This window comes from Genypterus blacodes, unplaced genomic scaffold (assembly GCF_046128005.1).
Source record: "Genypterus blacodes isolate CSIRO-AG114 ecotype Tasmania unplaced genomic scaffold, CSIRO-AGI_Gbla_v1 ptg000015l_1, whole genome shotgun sequence".
NCBI lineage: Eukaryota > Metazoa > Chordata > Actinopteri > Ophidiiformes > Ophidiidae > Genypterus > Genypterus blacodes.
The window spans coordinates 6,207,501-6,220,000 of NW_027466829.1; the positions used below are offsets into that span (position 1 = coordinate 6,207,501).

At 49.0% G+C, this 12,500-nt stretch overlaps 2 protein-coding genes across 2 annotated transcripts in view; one reads left to right on the plus strand and one right to left on the minus strand.

Annotated features, from left to right (window-relative positions):
• Nucleotides 1-12,500, plus strand: part of LOC143015696 (voltage-dependent calcium channel subunit alpha-2/delta-4-like) — a 29,808-nt gene that overhangs the window by 9,343 nt on the left and 7,965 nt on the right. The window contains exons 5-27 of the mRNA XM_076169752.1: nt 114-276; nt 413-544; nt 698-758; nt 1,854-2,004; nt 2,154-2,228; nt 2,628-2,717; nt 2,853-2,966; nt 3,207-3,285; nt 3,488-3,621; nt 3,821-3,838; nt 4,194-4,271; nt 4,446-4,526; nt 4,605-4,679; nt 4,790-4,876; nt 5,183-5,254; nt 5,427-5,488; nt 5,655-5,722; nt 5,801-5,846; nt 6,022-6,119; nt 6,210-6,306; nt 6,455-6,547; nt 7,055-7,176; nt 7,324-7,392. Coding sequence (XP_076025867.1) covers nt 114-276; nt 413-544; nt 698-758; nt 1,854-2,004; nt 2,154-2,228; nt 2,628-2,717; nt 2,853-2,966; nt 3,207-3,285; nt 3,488-3,621; nt 3,821-3,838; nt 4,194-4,271; nt 4,446-4,526; nt 4,605-4,679; nt 4,790-4,876; nt 5,183-5,254; nt 5,427-5,488; nt 5,655-5,722; nt 5,801-5,846; nt 6,022-6,119; nt 6,210-6,306; nt 6,455-6,547; nt 7,055-7,176; nt 7,324-7,392 — 2,065 coding nt within the window. The remainder of the gene's footprint in view (nt 1-113; nt 277-412; nt 545-697; nt 759-1,853; nt 2,005-2,153; nt 2,229-2,627; nt 2,718-2,852; nt 2,967-3,206; nt 3,286-3,487; nt 3,622-3,820; nt 3,839-4,193; nt 4,272-4,445; nt 4,527-4,604; nt 4,680-4,789; nt 4,877-5,182; nt 5,255-5,426; nt 5,489-5,654; nt 5,723-5,800; nt 5,847-6,021; nt 6,120-6,209; nt 6,307-6,454; nt 6,548-7,054; nt 7,177-7,323; nt 7,393-12,500) is intronic.
• Nucleotides 8,491-10,298, minus strand: LOC143015713 (uncharacterized). The gene is made up of 3 exons (XM_076169774.1): nt 10,250-10,298; nt 9,376-10,059; nt 8,491-8,969 (listed from the first exon to the last, which is right to left on the minus strand). Exons 1-3 carry the CDS (start codon nt 10,296-10,298, stop codon nt 8,491-8,493), a joined length of 1,212 nt encoding a protein of 403 aa, XP_076025889.1.

Genomic DNA, 12,500 nt, shown 5'->3' on the forward strand with positions numbered 1-12,500 from the left:
TAGATAGATAGATAGATGATGGATAGATGGATGGATAGATTTTGTGTAAATGTATGGACAATAGAATGAAACTGTGACTCTTAACTCCTAAAGCTTAATGTTTCTTTCGTCAGTTTGATTACTATAACTCCATGAAGATCAACACAGTGGATGAGGACGGGAACTATGCCGACCTGGGAGGAGAATTTCCTCTGGAGGAGAACGAACACTTCAACAACCTGCTGGTCAACACACTGCAGAGCGACATCCAGGTTCCTACCAACGTCTACAACAAAGGTCGGCACAGAGCGAGAGGACTGGAATCACAACCTGAACACACACAGAGGATGTGATGGATGAATCTTTGATTTTGTGGGCTTTTGTGTCTTCTCCTCCACAGTTCTCCTGATAACTTCCTGTCCTCTGTCCACAGATCCTAACATCCTCAACGCCATCTACAACTCTGAGGCTTTAAACGACGTCTTCATTGGCAACTTCCAGAAAGATCCGACTCTCACCTGGCAGTTCTTCGGCAGCTCCACCGGCTTCTTCAGAATCTATCCTGGTCAGCTCACACTTCACAGGAAACCTCATCTAACTCTTATTCCGATACTCATCATCACACAGCATCATAACATACCAGAGCTCTGTCCCGTCTTCTTGACAGGTTGTGTGTGTCTGTGTGTAGCAGTAGACTGATTGTGTTCTTGGTCCTCAGGTATTAAATGGACTCCAGACTCAAACGGCGTGGCTGCGTTTGACTGCAGGAACAGAAACTGGTGAGTTTGCTGGGTGAAGGGGGGAGATGTTTGATGTTGGGTGGAGGCACATCGGCGTGAACATTCAGCACCATTCATCCATGATCTGACCTGTTTGAATCCATGAAGACAACTGTGACTCATATCTCTGCTAGTATAGGCCATGTGCTCTACACACACACACACACACACACTTTATTTTTATTTTGTGATTGAGAGCAGAGAAAGCACACGAGCAAAGCTCCTCCTCCTGGTCTCCTCCTGGTCTCCCCCTGGTCTCCCCCTGGTCTCCTCCTGGTCTCCCCCTGGTCTTCTCCTGGTCTCTCCCTGGTCTCCCCCTGGTCTCCTCCTGGTCTCCCCCTTGTCTCTTCCTGGTCTCCCCCTGGTCTCCTCCTGCTCTCCCCCTTGTCTCCTCCTGCTCTCCTCCTGGTCTCCCCCTTGTCTCCTCTTGGTCTCCTCCTGGTCTCCCCCTTGTCTCTTCCTGGTCTCCCCCTGGTCTCCTCCTGCTCTCCTCCTGCTCTCCCCCTTGTCTCCTCCTGCTCTCCTCCTGGTCTCCCCCTTGTCTCCCCCTGGTCTCCTCCTGCTCTCCCCCTTGTCTCCTCCTGCTCTCCTCCTGGTCTCCCCCTTGTCTCCTCTTGGTCTCCTCCTGGTCTCCCCCTTGTCTCCTCTTGGTCTCCTCCTGGTCTCCCCCTTGTCTCCTCTTGGTCTCCTCCTGCTCTCCCCCTTGTCTCTTCCTGGTCTCCCCCTGGTCTCCTCCTGCTCTCCTCCTGCTCTCCCCCTTGTCTCCTCCTGCTCTCCTCCTGGTCTCCCCCCTGTCTCTTCCTGGTCTCCTCCTGGTCTCTTACAGTTAATGTGAGTGTTGCTGTAAGGTGCAGATGAGTGCTTTGCTGAGCTTCTTATCCTCCTGAATGATGCTAAGCTGCTGTTAGCGGCTCATTGGCGCCGTATGTGTCTGCTGACCCTGTATGGGGGCGGAGCTTCAGAATGATGTCACTTTCACAAAAAGACAGTATTTAGATAAAGTACTCATTAAATACTCTTAAATAATCTCTATTAAATACTCTTTGTAGTTTGTTTACTTTGGGGTCAACAGACAGATCTGCTGTGCGTCCTCAGGTACATCCAGGCCGCCACGTCCCCTAAGGACATCATCATCATGGTGGACATCAGCGGCAGCATGAAGGGGCTGAAGATGACCATCGCCAAGCACACCATCAACACCATTCTGGACACACTGGGAGAGAATGACTTTGTTAACGTCATCGCTGTGAGACACACGCGCACACACACACACACACGCGCACACACACACACACACACACACACACACACACACACATACACAAACACACACATGTGTTGGCTCCATGGGTCTTTGGCTCATCCTACATGTTTGTCTGTATGGTGTTCCTGCAGTACACAGACTACGTTCGCTACGTGGAGCCATGTTTCAAAGGCACGCTGGTTCAGGCCGACCTGGACAACAGGGAGGTAAGTTCATTACCTGCACACACACACACACACACACACACACACACTCTCTCTCTCTCTCTCTCTCTCCCTCTCTCTCTGCAGTGTCATCGAGATTAACCTGTTGACCTACTTCTTATGGCAACGTCAAAAGCCCCAGCAGGGCAACCCATGTGTGTGTGTGTGTGTGTGTGTGTGTGTGTGTGTGTGTGTGTGTGTCTGTGTGTCTGTGAGAGTGTACTGTTTGCACAATGCTGTAGCGCCACAATCAGGACAAACTTCGTATTTCAAGCTAAGTACACTCTCTCTCTCTCTCTTTCTCTCTGTCTGTCTGTCTCTCTCTCTCTTTCTCTCTCTCTCTCTCTCTCTCTCTCTCTCTCTCCGTCTGTCTCTCTCTCCCTCTCTGTTTCCCTCTTGCAGCATTTCAAAGTCCTGGTAGAAGAACTTCACGTTAAAGGTGAAGCAAAGATCACATACGCCATGAAGGAAGCTTTCAAAATCCTCAACGAGGTTTGTTTCCTTGGCGTTTGCAGGGATCAGAGGTCAACTCTCGTGTTCTCGTCTCGTCTCGTGCATGTGCATAGTGTGTAACAGCTAAACAGTGTGTGTGTGTGTGTGTGTGTGTGTGTGTGTGTGTGTGTTCAGGTCAGACTGAAAGGGCAGGGCAGCATGTGTAACCAGGCCATCATGCTGATCACAGACGGAGCCATGGAGGACTTCCAGTCTGTCTTTGAGGAATTTAACTGGCCGGAGCGCCGGGTACATAAAACACACACACACACACACACACACACACATACACACACAAAAGGGAAAACAAAACATTGTTATGATTATTATTATTATCATTATTATTGGTTGGTCAGAATGCAACAGAACGTAACGACCAGAGGGATATTTGATACTGATGTGTGTGTATGCAGTGTGTTATATCCTGTGTGTATAAGAACAAGACGAGTTGAGCTCATACGAGGTGTAAACAGGATCTTCGTCCCTCAGGTGCGAGTTTTCACGTATCTGATTGGCAGAGAGATGACCTTCGCCCAAAACTGCAAGTGGATCGCCTGCAACAACAAAGGTCAGCAGTGTGTGTGTGTGTGTGTGTGTGTGTGTGTGTGTGTGTGTGTGTGTGTGTGTGTGTGTGTGTGTATACAGATGTTAGATTTTTGTGTTAGTGTATATTAATGGTTGTATATATTCTACAATTCTACATCTTTGTGTGTGTATGTGTGTGTGTATGTGTGCCTGTGTGTGTGTATGTGCGCGTGTGTTCTTCTCAGGTTACTACACACACATCAACACACTGGCTGATGTTCAGGAGAACGTCATGGAGTACCTGCACGTCCTCAGCCGACCGATGGTCATCAACCACGACCATGACATCATCTGGACAGAAGCCTACATGGACACTGTGGTGAGGGAGCCGACCAATCAGAAGGCTCTGAGCAGCAGTTGCACACTGACGGGCACAAACTGACCAGTTTGAACTGCGAACATGAATCAGTCATCATCCTCTTCATGCCTTCATCTTCACCTGACTGTCTTCTTCCTCCCTATCTGTCGGCTCATTTTACCCATGATCCTCCTGGCCTTTCCCTCCATCACTCTGGCAGCTTCCAAGCACCAAAGAGGTAAAGCGGACAGTAGTGTAGTGTTAGTATCAGTTATTCGCTGGTAGAACTACAGAAGTGTCGCGCTGCGTTCACCTCTTCTGTCGTACGTCAGGAATTATATAACCACATTACAATATCACACACCTGATCAAAGTGATGTGGTCCGTCCAGCCTCCATGCAGAGCCAATACAAATCCAGATGCTGCGTCAGTTCACTCAGCTATTGGAAGTTCCGCACCGTACAGCTGTTTCTGTTCTTTTGTCCACCTCACCCATGGTTCATTGGTGTTTGTTGACAAGTGTGTCGTCACGGTGACACTTCACGTTTATCTGTAAACAAACAACACATGTCTTCTTGTTCCCTGTCTGTCAGCTCTTCAACACCAAAGCTCAGAGTCTCCTGCTGATGACGTCTGTGGCCATGCCCGTGTTCAGCAAGAAGAAGGAGACGGTTGGTGGAAAGTTTTTCTGGCTGTTGCACTCATGTAGCAGAAACTAAAGCATTGATTTGACCTGCTGGTGGCGCCCCTCCACTTGGAACCACGAATGATTGATTGATTTAAACTGAACTCCAGACTTTAACAGATTGTGAGGTTTTAATAAGCCTTGCCGCCCGTCTCTCCAGCTGTCCCATGGGATCCTGCTGGGCGTGGTCGGCACTGACATCCCCCTGATGGAGGTTGTGCGTCTGGCTCCCAGATACATGGTGAGCTCCTGTTTTGTTTACATAGAAAAGTCAAGTCTGTCACAAACGAGACAACGAGCCTTTCCTCTTCCTCCTCAGCTGGGAGCTCACGGCTACACCTTCCTCATCACCAACAACGGATACATCCTGGCTCACCCTGACCTTCGACCTTTGGTGTGTTCAGCTGACAAGTGAACATGAAAAGCACATTTTAGCCCCAGAGACCTGCAGCAGCTCGGCAGCTTCATACTTCTGTCAGATAACAAAGCTTCTCTGTGTTCCAGTACAAAGACGGGAAGAAACTCAAGCCCAAGCCGAACTACAACAGCGTGGATCTGTCTGAGGTGGAGTGGGAGGACACGGAGGAGACGGTAACCACACACACACACACATACACACAATGATGAAAAAGAGTCAAAGCAGCAAAAGTGCAGAGTGTCACCATCTCCTTTCACAGCTGAGGAGCTTCTGATGACCTCACCGACACAACTTCAACTCTTCATTCTTTAAATCTTGAATATTCTGAGAACTAATAACTAACATGACTATTTTCACCACATTTTAAAATTTTGATAGCAACTTCCAGAATTGTTTCACCAGCAGGTTGAAGCAGCTCAACATAAACAGTATGAAGTGATTATGGTTTGTGTTGAAGCTGTTGTTTTACTCCCAAACAGCTGAGGACGGCCATGGTGAAAGGAGAGACGGGCAGCATGAGCCTCAGCGTCAGAGCCTCTGTGGATAAAGGGGTGAGGGGTCATAGGTCACTTCACCATGTTTGAGATAATCACATGAAATGATAAGAAACCAGCCTCTGTGAAGATGACACACAGCTGGGGGGCTTAAGCTCATATGTTTACCTTATGTTTGTGAGAATAACTGGAAGATTTCATTCTTCCACATCTTCATCTTCACCTACAGAAACGACCTCTGTACCTGGTCAATGACTATTACTACACAAACATCGACGAGACGCCCTTCAGGTGCGTTTGCGCACATTTCTCTTTGTTACGTGTGTGAATTTGTGTGTATGTTACTCTCTGTTAGTGTATGTGTGTGTGCGTGTGTGTGTGTGTGTTCTTCCAGTTGTATTTAAATGTTGTGTCCACAAGAGGGCAGTGTGTCACAGCTCTCTCCCTGTCTCTGCAGCTTTGGGATGGCGCTGACCAAAGGTCACGGACAGCTGGTCATTATGGGAACCGTCTCTGTGGAGGAAGGTAGTTTTTCCCACAATGCACTGCGAGAACATTTGTCTCAATATCCTTATCCTCATTTATGTGTTTTGCTCTGTGCAGGGCTGCATGACCTGACCTCTCCTGACCTCACCATCGCCTCAGAGTGGTGAGTGTGAGAACATGAACACATCATCAAGTCACAAACCTGCCGCCCGGGAACCCTTTAGCAAGAATTTCTGAAAAGACTTAAACTGACATTAAACTCAGAAAAGAAGATAGTACATCTTTGCTGTCATGTGTCAGTGTTTCTTCATCCTGGGTTAACCCTTGTGTTTCCTCAGGACGTACTGTGAGCTTGATATCGACCCCGACCACCGCAAATACACTCAGATGCAGGCCGCCGTCCGCTACCTGAACGGGAAAGAGCCGGACCTGGAGTGTGAGTTTGTGATACCGAGCTGAAAAATGTTGAGACAAAGGTCCTATTTATCCTGTGAGTGACCTTTGGGTGACCTTGTCTGTTGCCTAGGTGATGAGGTGCTGCTGCAGCAAACCCTGTTTGACGCAGTGGTGACAGCTCCGCTCGAGGCCTACTGGAACGCTCTGATGCTCAACGACGGTGACGGGTATCCATGTTTACTACAACTACTGTTACTCATCTGAAGTGTTTCAATACTCTAATCTCATATTGTACTCAAGTATAAATGTGTTTTGAAAAGCACTTAAATGTAATGTGTGTGTGTGTGTGTGTGTGTGTGTGTGTGTGTTGAGCAGGGTGGAGCTGGGGATGGAGACGGCCTTCCTCGGCACTCGATCCGGCCTGATGAGGATTATGCGTTATGCAGGGACGGAAACCAGAGTTGCAAAGTAAGATTTAAAAGACCTCAAAGACCATGAATCTATCATAGATCTATCTGATCTCTTCCATCAATCAGTCAATCATGGACCAAAATGATGAAATGTAAACAGGAAACAGCGATCATAGTTGTGTTTCCCTGTCCAGCTTTATTCAACACATAAGCACATTTTTTAAAAGGTTAAAATATAATTTGTAGGTGTTTGCATGAAACGATGTTGGTGAGTAAGTTTAGTGATGAAGATGAGCAGTAAACATGGAGCAGCTCTTCATCATCTCAGGGCTCCAGTGTGTCTCATGTTTGGTCTCTAATAGAGAGTTACCATAGTAACTATAGGCCGTGGGCCCAATAGTTCCTCTTCATCTCCTCTTTTGTTCTCCAGCAGCTCCTCTGCTGCACAGCTCCCTTTGCTCCACTTCTTTACATGTTCTCTATCATTTTTTGATGATCCAGACACTTCTTCACAGGTTAAGACACTGAATTTCCCAGTAAACTTAAACAACCTTCCACTCTATAGAAGGTTCCTGACTGCGACCGATAAGGACAACCTGTTCACCATCGATCACTTTCCACTGTGGTACCGCCTAGCTGTGGAAAACACACCTGGAAGATTCTACTATTACCCCATCAACGATAAAGGTCTGTCTCCTTCATCTCATGAAACGGTCCTGATGAACTGAACAATTGACCCGATCACATGAGACAAACATACACATTTTAGGATATTAGTAAATTTAATATAGAGTGTTCAAAAGTCACCAGCTGTCCCTTTAATCATCCCTGTAGGTGTGAAGTACGTCATAGCAACCACAGCAGTGACGGTGACGTCTGAAGGCAAAACCGCCATGGCTGGGGGTAAGTTACACCGTCACACCGTCACACCGCCAACACCAACGTTTACTCCAAGAGATCAAGAACCCTTAACCTTTTACAAACCAATGCTGTTTTGGAAGTTTTGTTTTGGACGTATGTATGTCCCAGTGACAGTGTAACACGGCTTTAAATGGCATCATTAGATGATTTGAAGGAGACACTTAGGATAGGAACATGTTAGATAAATAAACTTTATTATCCTCTGCTTGGTAAACAGTCCTCAGTTTCTAATAAAACTTCATGTGCTTCTGACAGAAAATATGGACAAACCAACATAAACACACACACACATAAGGAAGTCACATGTGAGTAATATACATGTTGGAAGCTGTCTAGCTCAAAGCTCGGCCTCTAGGTGGCAGCACTGATCTATTCTAGGAGTGAAACCTGTTCACCTCAGTGACTGAAGCTTAAAGGAGCTGATGTGGTTTAAAGTTTCTTATCCAGACAGAATTTCACACGTCTACATGTGGAGATGTCAGGGATAAGAAAATTGTACGACACTGATGAGTAAAAGGAGGGGACTTGACTTCATGACTGCACACTAGTGAGCAGCCTACTGGTCCTGTGATCACACTAGCTTACCACTAGATGGTAGCAGAGACTACAGCAGCCTTCAAACCAAACACACTCACTACAAACAGTTTGAATGGATCTGCAGAGCTGCAAACACATCACAGCACATTCACACACATGGTACTTGTGAAGTTTGTGCTTACTGGGCTGGGATGCAATGACGGATGGAGAGAAGGTACTTTAAGGTTTTCTAAAGAGGAAACGGTCACACAGATGAAGGAAAGTTAGCCAAGGTGCAGAAGTGCCAAACAGCAGCTGGAGAGAAGTTTAAAAGCTGGCTGAGAGATGCAGCGCTGTGCAGCATGGGGAATAACAACTCACAAAGCATCCATACATTAAAAGAAGTGCTGCAGCATTGGACTCTCTCTGAGTTTAGTCTGGTCCATTAGCTGTGCAATCAGTCCTCATCCAAACCTCCTCAGCACAATCAGAGAGCTGCAGGGTTCCTCTCCTCAGTGATGAGAGCAGAGGAGCAGCAGTCTGAACGTTCTGGAAGGATGTGTGTCAGAAGCTGCTGATCCGATAACCGTGGACGATGTCACACGCCTCTTTTGGAGGCAGCGTCTCCGGTGAGGTCAGGGGCGACATCGGCCCGTCCTCCATGTCGGTCTCAGCCTCGTTCTCGGCCATCAGCGGCTGACCCCGGCTCCTCATCTCCTTCTGGTACCGCGCCATCAGCGAGGCGTAGATGCAGCCGTATGTCGCCGCCACCACCATCATGACACACACTGTACCGCACACCACACCGGCCACTATTTGCGTGCCATACGCCCGGCGGACGCTGACAGGCCGGTAGCGCTGGCGGACACACTCCTCGTTGCTGCTGATCCGCCCGGCCGGGCAGGGAGGTCGAGTAGTTTGACCCGAACCCTCTTTGTTCAGGCTCTGCAGGCAGTAGCTGAACATCTCTGCTGGTACGCTGCGGATGTCTCTGCCCTTCAAATCCCCTGGCAGGCTGCACTGCATCGCATCTACCTGCCCGTCTGGAAAACAGGGCGACAGCAAAAAAAAACAGAGATGAAAGCAAACAGCAGAGAGCAGCAGAGAAAGAAAAGATGAGGCACAGACTCACATGATGACCTTTTATTCTTACAGGTCTCTGCTTTGCTTGCAGAGCAGAGATTGATTAGTCTGATTTAGTACACTGCTACAGTGCCAACGCCAAATTAAGTAAGCAAGTAAAAGACTTTAACAGTAAGAGTGGCAGCAGTCGTATCACGCAGCCACGTGGATCAGATATGGGTCACTGTTACATGTTAAGGCACAGAGCATGAAGAAACAGTAGTGTTAAGATCTGAGTATAAAGGGTGGCATCATGTTTGCACTTAACACACATTAGGACATATAGGTCATGCTTTATGAGTGAGCTTCAATGGCCCCGTGGCTCACCCCTGTAAACCAGCCACTCCAGCCAGTGTTTGAAGTTCCTCAGTTTGCAGTCACACTCCCAGGGGTTTCCAGCCAGCTGGAGCTGATGAAGCCCCACCAGGGGCTCGAAGGTGACTCTGTCCAGAGCCGTCAACCTGTTCCCAGCCAGGGACAACCAGGAGAGCCCCTGAAGCCCATTTAGAAGGCCTTTAGGAAGCCAGGGCAGTCTATTAGAGGACAGGTCCAGCCCCCTGAGCTGCCACAGTCCCATGAAAACCTCCTTCCTCAGGCCAACGCTCCCCTGGCTTTCATTCAGGCCCTGCATGGTCTCAGTGCTGTTGCCGCGGTCAGAGGTGGACATGTGTAGTCCGAGGTAGTTAGTGGAGAGGTTGAGCCAGCGTAGACTGCTGAGGCCTGAGAACGCTCCGGGCTGCAGAGAGGACAGGAGATTCTGGGAAAGGTCCAGCAACTCCAGGCCGCTCAGGTTGGACAGATCTGTCCTGCCCAGGGACGAGAGGTTGTTCTGCGGGAGGCGAAGGGTCCGAGTGTCTTGGTTTAGCAGAGCCAGAATGGGCATCAGGGACAGCAGGCCGGTGGCAGAGCAGTCAGTGGTGTTACCATAGCAACTGCAGACACCAGGACAGCCATGTACTGACCCCAGCAGACTCATCAGAACCAGTACCAGACTGGACAGGCCTGCACAGACTGAGAGAGACACAGAGACATACAGCTACATCAGTGACGGGAGTATAGAAATACATTTTCAATCTTCAAATCATCTGCAGAGGCTCTCCACCAGCAGCAGATCTCTGGCTTCGGTCCGTACTTTGAAACCGACTTGTAACTTCCCCTGTAAAGCACTGACTCGATCACACCGGTGTGTCTTAGTGCCCACCTGTTAGTGCCTCCACCTGCTTTCGTCCGGCCTCGTCCAGCTTCTTCATGTCTTGCAGGCGACTGTCTCACTTTCCTCCCAGTTTAACCCAACATCCAACCTGGACAATAAGAAAGGTAGCTAACAGTTAGCCAAAGCTGTAGTAGCAGTTAAACACGTCAGACATACAGGAACTCAAGAAAAGGACGGTGTTGAGGATAAACACGTGAGAGGAGACGGAACGCGTGCATCATGTCTCATGTACACGCTCCATCCATAGCAACGCTGCCATCCAACCATGTAGCCCGACTTGGGCTCTGTGTTTACCAACATCTCAGGCAGGATGGCGTGAGTGGCAGAGCAGAGGTGTGATCACAGTGTAGTCTGCATGTTGGTGTCATGAGTGTGAAGCCGCCCCCCTCCCCTTCATGAACAGACCTGCTCATTTCCCAGCTGCTTCAGGGATTAATGGCGTTCCAGTCACGAGGCCGTAAAGAGCACAACTCTGCCAGCAGGATTAAGTGCAGCGCTCCGTATGTACAGATTAAAAACGTCTCCAAACAGCTTAGTCTGCTGGACTTTTACAGCTTTTTATTTTTGCCCTCAATCCCTAACGTTCTCTTCCCCCCTCACTCAGACCTGAAGCACCTGGCTCAGTCCTGCAGACACAGCGCCGGATTCTTCTTTTCTTAAAATCTAATTCCTGTCCCTTTTTGTCGTCACTCCACGTGCGGCCTCACTCTGCACCAAGGTCGCTCTTTTGTTGCATTGGCACGAAGATCAGGAAGCCTTCAGGCCCAACAACTTCAATGCAGAGAGAGAGAGACAGAGAGACAGAGAGACAGAGAGACAGAGAGACAGAGAGGCAGAGAGACAGAGAGACAGAGAGGCAGAGAGGCAGAGAGGCAGAGAGGCAGAGAGGCAGAGAGACAGAGAGGCAGAGAGGCAGAGAGGCAGAGAGGCAGAGAGGCAGAGAGACGGAGAGACGGAGAGACGGAGAGGCGGAGAGACGGAGAGGCGGAGAGGCAGAGAGGCAGAGAGGCAGAGAGACAGAGAGACAGAGAGGCAGAGAGACAGAGAGGCAGAGAGACAGAGAGACGGAGAGGCGGAGAGACGGAGAGACGGAGAGACGGAGAGGCGGAGAGGCGGAGAGACGGAGAGACGGAGAGACGGAGAGGCGGAGAGACGGAGAGGCAGAGAGGCAGAGAGGCAGAGAGGCAGAGAGACAGAGAGACAGAGAGGCAGAGAGACAGAGAGACAGAGAGGCAGAGAGACAGAGAGGCAGAGAGGCAGAGAGGCAGAGAGGCAGAGAGGCAGAGAGACAGAGAGACAGAGAGGCAGAGAGACAGAGAGGCAGAGAGGCAGAGAGGCAGAGAGGCAGAGAGGCAGAGAGACAGAGAGACAGAGAGACAGAGAGGCAGAGAGGCAGAGAGACAGAGAGGCAGAGAGGCAGAGAGGCAGAGAGGCAGAGAGGCAGAGAGACAGATAAAACTGCAGCATCAAAACAAATGCAGCCTTTAATCTAAAAAGATTTTCCAAGTCCTTCCAGGTCTCTACAGATGGCCTGGATCCTGTCACATTAGATCTACTACAGGATCCTAAAGGCTGAGCCGATTGTTAGTCAGACCTCTGACCTCTGACCTCTGTAGTCCAGCTGGATGTTGCCCTGTGAGGAGAGAGGAGGATTTACTGTTTAATAACAGATTCTGTAAATCCTGCAGAGACGTTTTCATCTGGACTCATTTGGGTTTAAGGTTCTGACTTCCTGGCCCACAGTTCACAGCCCTGAGATGAGACATCAGCTATGGCCACGCCCACTCTAACCCCACCAAGGTCGACCCCATGTCACGCTGATTAAACCTTATAGAGCTGCATGGTGTAAAGGGGATGAAGACATGATGAGCGTGTTCTGATGACATACAGGTCCATAGTCCTGCATCCATGCCTAAACTTGTCGCTTTGTGTTGTCATCTTTTCATGTGCTTTACTGTTTTACTGCATTGTTGATCGTTTTTGCGAAAAACCAAAATGCGTCTTTTAAAGTCGCTGCTCCACTCTGCTGTATTTAAATGAAGTCGTCACACTGCGGGAGTCTTTACACTACAGGACAAAGACAGAGTCACTATAGGATAGAGATCCATGACAACATACAGAGGGTTCAGGGTCAAAGGTCAGAGGTCAACACATCACTATGTAACCAAACTTTAACTTGAGCTTTAGAGGCTCTAACACGTGTTCATTGATCCATAAGGGTCCATTAGAGACCTACAGA

Coding starts and splice junctions, on each gene's coding strand:
- LOC143015713 (XM_076169774.1), bottom strand. CDS start 10,298: ATGAAGAAGCTGGACGAGGCCGGACGAAAGCAGGTGGAGGCACTAACA. Junction 10,060..10,249: donor GCAGGTGGAGGCACTAACAG/GTGGGCACTAAG, acceptor TGTCTCTCTCAG/TCTGTGCAGGCCTGTCCAGT. Junction 8,970..9,375: donor GGAGTGGCTGGTTTACAGGG/GTGAGCCACGGG, acceptor CCTGTTTTCCAG/ACGGGCAGGTAGATGCGATG.